The sequence below is a fragment of the Wyeomyia smithii genome, chromosome 3 (genome assembly GCF_029784165.1).
Source record: "Wyeomyia smithii strain HCP4-BCI-WySm-NY-G18 chromosome 3, ASM2978416v1, whole genome shotgun sequence".
NCBI classification, from domain to species: Eukaryota; Metazoa; Arthropoda; class Insecta; order Diptera; family Culicidae; genus Wyeomyia; species Wyeomyia smithii.
Genome location: NC_073696.1, coordinates 130997212 through 131006151, shown reverse-complemented (window position 1 = coordinate 131006151; position 8940 = coordinate 130997212). Strand labels below are relative to the sequence as shown.

At 37.0% G+C, this 8940-nt stretch overlaps 1 protein-coding gene across 4 annotated transcripts; it reads right to left on the bottom strand.

The window, feature by feature from the left end:
• Nucleotides 1-212: 212 nt before the first annotated feature.
• LOC129727782 (uncharacterized) lies at nt 213-2562 on the bottom strand. Of its 4 annotated transcripts, none has more exons than XM_055685960.1 (3): nt 2372-2562; nt 2016-2314; nt 213-1957 (listed from the first exon to the last, which is right to left on the bottom strand). In XM_055685960.1, the coding sequence occupies exons 2-3, from the start codon at nt 2290-2292 to the stop codon at nt 669-671; spliced, it is 1566 nt and encodes a 521-aa protein (XP_055541935.1). In that variant the 5' UTR covers nt 2293-2314; nt 2372-2562; the 3' UTR covers nt 213-668. The 4 variants fall into 4 exon arrangements, with proteins under 4 accessions (XP_055541935.1, XP_055541934.1, XP_055541933.1 ...); XM_055685959.1 differs by having other exon boundaries at nt 2016-2329; nt 2384-2562; XM_055685958.1 differs by having other exon boundaries at nt 2384-2562.
• Nucleotides 2563-8940: the final 6378 nt, after the last annotated feature.

The following is an 8940-nucleotide window of genomic DNA, read 5'->3' as shown; positions in this document are numbered from 1 at the left end:
CTAGAAGGAGTGTCGTAGCGTTAGCATCTAAGTTACCATGAATTGGCTGCAAATTCTCCATCTAATAAACTTAAAGACCGTGAAAGACTAAGTTCAGCTAAATGTTAGTATCTAAATTTTGGCAGTAAGCATCGATAAGTGTGGTTGTTTTGATTGAAATTGTGTTTTTCGAGTAATGATTTTCTTTCGCAGTACAAATTAAGTTTAGCAAATAACGTTGTATGGTGAAGGCCACGTACAAATTTATTTTAAGTCTTGGTTGTGAACACAAAACGCCATCGTCAAGTTTCTGATTTTGGAATTGTTTGTTTGACGTAAAATACCGCAATGAATTTATTCAATAAAGGTAAATGCATACTAAACGAAAAAAATAAAATAACTGAGAACATTCAAATGTAAGCTTCAAACTCCATGTCAATTCGTTATGTTCAATACGTTGTAATTCATAGAATTGCGAAAAAATTGTGTAATTACGCAAAATTACGTACAAATCTCTTGAAAATATCTATAAAAATGTTAAGTAAAAGCTCTACTCTTTATTTACAAAACTGTTTTCAATTTTGCACTAAACGTTATGCAACTTACTTATGTGTGATAACGAATGACAGTCAAATTACATTCAATTTTCGTCAGTTACAATGTTAGGAGATAATACATTGCATTATCGGTTATTGTGCACTCTCAATACAGTTATGTGTCCATTTACGGGAAGCGATTTCATTTTCTTGGAATTCCAACTGACAATTGGTACATTTCCATTTTTTCAGTCCACAAAATTTATGTTCTTGTATTGTAATTCTTGCCAGAGATGAATCGAAGGATGTATTGCATTCATCGCAAGAAAACATAATGGCTTTTTTTAATTGATCGGCAAATTCCAAATATTGATTTTCCTTAGAATACTTTGGTTTTTTATCCACATATCCAAGTATGGGAGCGAAATACTCTTCGATTTCATTGAAATCTTTCATATCAATGTCGATAGCTTTCAAAAATTGAAAGTTAAGTTCTGGATTTATGACTTCTTTTACATACAAGTATTCCTCACCGTCTCGGCTGTCAGGTTTGATATCGTTGTTTATTAACCGATAATATTTGTACTTTGATAGGTAGCAGCCATATGTGACATGTAATTCCTTCATTTCATAATCTGATAGTTCGCTACGAATCTGCTGAAGTAAGAATATTAGTGTTGATCGTTGGTTTTGGTTCATCATAAATTCATGCGCCTCGAATAAGTTAATCAAAATGTCTAAATATTCTAGAGTGATATTTTGTCCAACCTTTGAAGATTTGAGCCGATAGGGGTTGTCAACTTTCTGAAATGTTTCTCGTCCATTTGGCTTTAGAGCTGCGTTCTTCAGAACAGCTCCTTTAGGGGTAACAACATATCTTTCGCAGTTAGATATAACTTGTCGAACCATTTCCAAAAATGGTAAATTTAGAGTAACACGAATCCCTGGCATGAAAAACAACTGTTTAAAGTCTGAGTTGTCGTTAGTAACGCGTAGATTATTATTCTTTGGACGTGAATAGACTTTCAGCTGATTTGTTTCACATTCGAAGTATAATAGTTCCATTTGTTCATGGTCGATGGGTAAATCCAAGCTTCCGTGTGATTCGTATTGGAGAAATGGCTGGATTGTCCGCCAAAGGATGCTTCCTACGAGTGTACCTTTCGAGATTTTTTCGTTTACTATTTCTGTAATTTCATCGCGAAAACTTTTTAAGTGCTGAAGCAATTGGTATCGCGACATAACACCGTCAGTTTTGAAATATTCATAAACCTTATCAATTAATAAGGTATACGCTCTATCCAACGTCGATGGTTTTATATTCAGCGGTACTTTTATACCGAGATCTTGTTCAACTGCAGGTAACAAATATTTGAAAGTTTTTTCTATTTTACCAACTTTTTTCATGTGATCAAAAATAGCGTAAACATTCTTGATTTCAACTAAAATACAAAAACATAGAATTTATGCGTGTTTTCTTCTACAAATAAAGAAACTTACACTGAAATATAATTCCTTTGTGTGGTAAAACGTCTCCTTTTAATTTTAAACGGATTCCACTGGTTTTATCTGAGGATGCATCACCGTCGAAATCGTTTGGAATATCAAAATGTCTAGTACAACAGTAGAGTCGGCCTTTCCGAGCCGGCACGCCCATGGCATCGCACCAATCAACTCGACGTTCCGGATTTTGTGGTACTTTTAAAAAGAATAGATAGGGGCATAACTCAGAGTTAGCCCCACAACCACTAGCCACGCATTGTTTTATTTCTGCCATAGCGAAAACAATGTTTTTTGAACTGAAATGTACCAAACTGTTATAGCCTTTTTATTAGAAGCCGAATAAACGGTTATACTCAAGGACACACTTTTTACTACTGGCCACAAGTTTGCACCTAAGAAATATAACTTTTTAATATTGACTTTTACTGTTAAAGTATATAAACCAGAAACTTTTTTGAGTTTATAATTTGGATAAATTAAAATCAAAGAGGTATTAAACGTATTTAGGAACAAGTTGTTGACATTTACGACGCCGAATCAGAACAATGACAACAATGATGTCAAAAATATCGAGTAATTTTCTATCGAACTTTGCTTTCCAGCAGTGATGCCAGATGTGAAGACATGTCTTAAATTGAAAGACATTTGGTTTGGTACAAGACGTGGATGCCTATTGGCCGGTCCCCTATTTAGTGTGTTTTCTGAAATGTCCATCAAATGGACTTGTTTGCATAGTTTCGATGTAGGAAGACATGTGAAGACATTTTTTTTTATCATAGTACGGAAACACATTGAGAAATTGCCTGGCATCTCTGTTTTACTAGCTAAGCTTTTCGCGAAAGATAATGGGCGGAATTGAACCAGGGGGATGCTATAAAGATTATATTTCATGAACCAACCTCACTAGAACCAAAAGAAACAAAAGGCGAAGAAAAAGCATTCCCTAATAAACAGGAACCATAAACGGACGACAATCCATTTTTTTTCGTATGATTTGGACCACTGCGACCATTATGTTGATCTTTTGTGGTAGACAATCCATACAGTTTAGCGATAAACAGACAGTTTGGACTATACCCCGAATAGGTTGTTAAGCATGTTGTTATTGTTATTTATAGTGATATAATCCGTCCTGATTTAGCAGAACCTGTCCTGATCTTGAATTACGTTTTGAGTTTCCTGATTTCTTTTTCGAATTCTGGCATTTGTTCCGATATTCTTATATATTTGATTTTGAAGCGTTACAATATGCAAAATTTTTGAAAAATACTTCTGTTTTTGATTTCGCTCACCGTAAACGAATCCAAATTTATTGCTCCATCTCATAAAAAGTAATGGTATGAAATTGTATTGAAGCGCATTTTTCTTAGCCTGCTAGTTTAAGTAATAGGACGCACTTACATAGCAGTAGTCTAAGCGTTGACACCGTTAAACATCTAGCAATTGTTAAATTTAACTAAAAACTGTTTACGTGTGCTGAATTTTTAAACTACCAAAAAATAACTTTTGGTTCAGCTTGCATCCGCTCAATAGTAGCTTTATAAGCTGTAAATCAACTACTTGCAAGCTGTAAATCAACTAAATTGTTGGGCAATGCTTAATGAAAAAAAGTCTTGATTTTCCACTCCAAATGGTATCCTTAGGTAACATAGAAACGTCAAATCCAATGTTTTGCTCTTTTTTGTTTTCTTGCTTGTGTATGCTGTATAGACCTTTTTACGTACGAATGTATTAGTGCACCTAGTTGAGGAAAGTATTTACAAATCGCCTTTTTGTTTGCTATGCTATGTTTTTGGCAGCTGGACAAATATTCAGTTGAATACTTATTATAAGTTCTAAACTCGTTTCTGAATGAATTTTTCATTCGTGATCATGAATCGGGGGAAGCTGCTGAACATTATCGACCAAAAATGGTAAAAAGTGATAAAAAGTCGGAGCAACGAGATGCGATGATTTACAGTTTGGAGGAAACAAAAGCAACTTTACATGAGTTTACACGTTTATTAGTGTGCGTAGGTGAAAAGTTACTTATCTCTATACACGAAAATTTCCAGGGCTATGCTATAAACGTCAAATCCGATATAAAAGTCGCGTTACCAAATTTTATAGCGGTACCACTGACGTTGCGGTACCACTGACACCGCAAAACACGACAAAATATATAATATGTAATATATCTTAATGTTAGAACTGCGCTGCACAGTGGGGCGATTCCATACAAATGCTGGCCAAGCAAACAAAATGTCTTCAAATCATGGAAAATACATGGTTTTTATATAATTTTGGGACGCTGAGTCCGAATTTGATGTTATTTTTGCATGAAAATGTGTATTTTTTACGCCAGGGGAATTATCATGTTTTTTATACATACTATATGAGGAAATTTTTACGTCGGTTTCAATTTTTTGGAGAACAAAATGCATGATACTTGAAAGACTTTCATATGCCATAAAAAAAACATAAAAATATTATTTATTTATTAAGAAAATAAAAAAAATATCAATTGAAAAATATGCTTCGTGATGAAAATTACTTTTGACATTTTTTTTTTTCAAAGTGACTATATTAAATTGCGTCTTTTTATCGCATTCTTCTTTTTATTCACTTCCACCTTCATCTTCATTTTTGTGTTAATTTTTAATACAGTTTTAATATCTTCAAGGAGAATTTTCAAAATGCAGTTTCTAACGTCAAAGTAATAATTCACTATTTGTTCTGTAGAAATTAGCAGGCGATTTATTATGTAATGGTTTGTGTTTACACGATTGTTTTTACATGTGACTGGTATGATACAAACTTAAATTATGATTTTGGTACTCAGTTCTGGTAATACGAAACATGAACAATGATTAGTTTTTGATACTGCGTAAAATATCGGAATATTGATGGGTTAAACTTGTTAATATGAAAACAGTGTGATTAATCATACTGAAACATGTTTGAAAACGTTGTTATTATCAGACTAATACGAGTTATTTGTATTTGTATTTGTATTTGTATTTGTATTTGAATAATCCATCTGACAATAATAGTCTTAATGAATAAAAAAACTAGCTAATCACATTTCTAAGTCTATTTACAAAATATCGGGTTGGTTCGTCAAATTCAAAGTGCTCTTCAACATCAGTAAAGCTACGAACACACGCTGTGAACGGTTCATTATTTCCAAACAAGGTACGGTGATAAATTGGTTGCAATAACGTCGTGTTTCGAAGAGATCTGTTTGGGATACGAAAGTTCAACATTTGGAGTAGTCCAGGAGCATCAATTTCGCCATTTAAGAGCTTAGCGATAAACAATGATTGCTGTAACTTCCTTCGACGTTCAAGAGTATCTAATCCCAGTAGCCGGCACCTATCATAATATGAAGGTAAACTGTCGGGGTTACGCCAGGGTAAGTTCCTTAGGGCCAAGCGAATAAACCGTTTTTGAATCCGTTCAATCCTAAGTCTCCAAGTAATCTGGTAAGGATGCCATATGATGACTGCATATTCTAAAATTGGACGTACAAGTGCGCAGTACAAAGACTTCCAACAATGTGGGTCAGAAAAGTCCTTAGCAACCTTGGATACAAAACCTAGTTGTCGTGTAGCTTTCGATATCAATCCAGAACGGTGCAAATCAAAGGTCATTTTTGAGTCCAATAAAATTCCCAAATCAGTCACATTACTAACTCTAGTAAGTAATTTGCCGTCAATATGGTAATCGAACACTGTTGGTTGTAATTTACGATGAAATGAGATAACCTGGCATTTTTCAACACTAATAATCAGTTTGTTTCTGTGGCACCAGTCAGCAAACAAACTTAAACAGGTTTGTAAACGCCCACAATCCTCCTGCGTTTGTACTACAGCATACAACTTTAGGTCGTCAGCATACGCTAGTTTCAGACAACGTTTGTCCAGTATCAAAGCAGCGTCATTGAAATACAAAATAAACAAAAGCGGTCCGAGATTGCTGCCTTGTGGGACACCAGACTTATTTGAAAAAGGCCGTGATACACAACCATCAATCATCACTCGAAGTTCACGATCAGTTAGATAGGATTCCAACCAGGTCACCAGTTGAGTAGAAATCCCAAGCCGAGACAATTTGTGTAATAATATTTGATGGTCAATTTTATCGAATGCTGCCTTCAAGTCAGTATAAATCGTATCTACCTGCACTTTATTCTCCATGCTCGTTATACACTCCGAGGTAAATTTCATTAAGTTTGTTGTTACCGACCGCCCAGGTATAAAGCCGTGTTGGTCAACAGAAATGTAGTTTTTCGTGACATCGAGAATAATTTTACTCACTATTATTTCGAACAATTTTGAAGCGGCTGAGAGGCTCGTAATTCCTCGGTAATTGATCACATTATAACGATCACCTCGCTTAAAAACAGGATACATAAAAGACTGCTTCCAAATGCGAGGAAATTTCATTTGCTGAAATGAGCGGTTGAAAATGTCGCTTAGAGGTTGAGCTACAGCAGCAATACAACGAGATATCACAACTGCAGGTAGACCATCAGGACCAGGAGCAAACGATCGTTTCAACTTTTTCGCAGCTGATAATACCATATCTACGTTTACAATACAAGCACGCAGTTCAACCAAGTCAGCGGGAACATCACGGATGGCATCATTTATCTCTGTTCTGGATGAGAAATTCGTTGAGAACACCGAAGAAAAATGCTCGGCAAACAGCTGGCAAGAATCAACAATAGCGTCAGATGTAGTCTTATTCAGATAGACATTTTTTGGTATCGCCGAACTTTTTCGCTTAGAATCGATGAAACGCCAGAAACTACGTGGATTTCTTGTTAAACTCATTTGTACCCGTAATACGTACGATTTGTAGAGACAGGAATTCAAAAACCTATATGCCTTACTAGCTTGCTGAAACCTAGTTTGGTTACCAGAAGTTCTACGTCGTCGTAGGTTCCGTTGACAAGCGTTGCGCACACGTTTCAATTCTCGTAAGCGATAAGTGCTCCAGGCGGGTGAAACAGGTGGTCGAATCCGTGGAACATTCGCAACTAGCCAATTGTTCAAAATAGAACAGAACGTTTCTGCCATTTCATCAACATCGTTCGTAAAAATCGTACTCCAGTCAACCGTAGTCAAATACTGCGAAAGGGCCTCGAAATCGATCCTACGAAAGTTCAAAGGCCGTTCATTTCGCCTATCAGCTGATCCTTCACACACAACTTGCACGGGAAGAGATATTTCAAGCGGGGGGTGGTGCGAGTCAACGGGTAGAAACGGAGTCGAGCAGATATACACAGCAGCCTCACAATTTGGCGAACAAAAAACTAAGTCAAGAATCCGATTGAGAGCGTTGCAAACAAGGTTCCTTTGGTGAAGGCACAAATAATTCATACCGTCCAAAAGAGTGCTGCTAGCCGCCGGTAGCTGAGAAGAATCGCATACAATACTATTATCTATCGAGTTCCATCGCATACGTGCTTGGTTAAAATCTCCGCACACCAAGACAGCGTCATTGGGAAGACATTTCTCGCTCAGCTCATTCAGTGACAAAATATGATCGTTGATTACTCTCACGTCGTGGCTTTTGTCCGGTGGGATGTAGATAGCACACATATAAATTTTTTTCCCTTTGATAGTCGCAGAAACACATATTTGTTCCAGGCTTTGGCCATACGATAAGTGCACCACACGGCTGGCATATTGTTGCGAAACAGCGATCAAAACGCCACCAAAACGAACTTTGTTGCTGTTATCTGGACTCCGATCACAACGAAATACATTGAAATCAGCACCAAATAGTTGCTGCGAGGTAATACAGTTGTCAAGTCCTGTCTCGGTCATGATGATCACGTCATAGTTGCAGTCGGTTACTGCTAGAAGCAGGTCGTTAATTTTAGTCCTCAAGCCACGTACGTTTTGGTAGAAGGTCCAGATGTACTCGTCCGCACAATTGCCGTTGCGCTGCAAGGTACAGTCATTGAGAGCGGGGGGGGATTCAAAATTGGTAAAATACTCGCCTTTGGCAGGAACCAGTTGGTTCCTGCCGTCCATATTACATCGCATTTCAATTAAATCGTCGTTGTTGAGGTATACGGCAGGGGTTCCAGTACAGATTACTCCCTGGTCGCAATGTAAAGCGGCCGTGTTAGGTTTTTTGGCTGTTCCAAAAATTCTCTAAATATTAAACCTGTTGGCCAAATCTCCGCATTAAGAGCATGTTTTTTCAACGAAGGGTCGAGACCAATTTTAAAGGACAGGAAAGTCATTTGATAGACATCCTTCCCTTTCGGCACAAGGCGAATCACATTTATAGGATCATTTGTTTCTAAACAACAAGAAACGATTTTTTCCACATCATTATCAGTGATCAATGGTTGGAAACCAGACAGATAAAGCCAGAATACTGGTTTCGGGGCGGCAGGCGTGATGAAAGGAACAGAAAGATTTTCAAAATCAATCGACTTTGTACCTTTGTTTGCAGCTGGACAAGTGGTTTGGTCAAAATTACCACGACGACGTTTTGCATTCAAACGTGGCCAAACTGGTGTTCCACACTCAGTTGACACAGCAGACAGCATAGGCGAAGCAGCAGAGCGTTTGTTTTGTGTCGATGTAGAAGAAATATTGTCTACTTTTTTGCTCAACACCTCAACCAAGCCGGATAATTGTTGTAATTGCGAGGCAAGGCAGTCAGTGCTCTTTGGATGGGAAGAATCCAAATCGGCCAAGTAGGCAGATTCTGTTGATTGTTTGCAGTGTGCAATTCAAATTTACATTTTTAAAATCCGATATGTGCCGAACACTTGTTGTTTCTCTTCGAAAGAAGGGTACTCTCATTCGTTGTTTTGCTTTCGTCTCGATTAGACGCAAATTGTTCATCTCCGTTTGAGTTTGCAAAATAACAATACACGAGTTATCGTACGGGTGTTTTTTTTGTCGATTAGTTC

What these genes read in the sequence shown, in the direction of transcription:
- LOC129727782 (XM_055685960.1), bottom strand. Translation starts at nt 2,292, where the DNA reads ATGGCAGAAATAAAACAATGCGTGGCTAGTGGTTGTGGGGCTAACTCT. An exon ending in CAAAGGAATTATATTTCAGT is followed by an intron (nt 1,958 to 2,015) that starts GTAAGTTTCTTT and finishes TTTGTATTTTAG; the next exon opens with TTGAAATCAAGAATGTTTAC.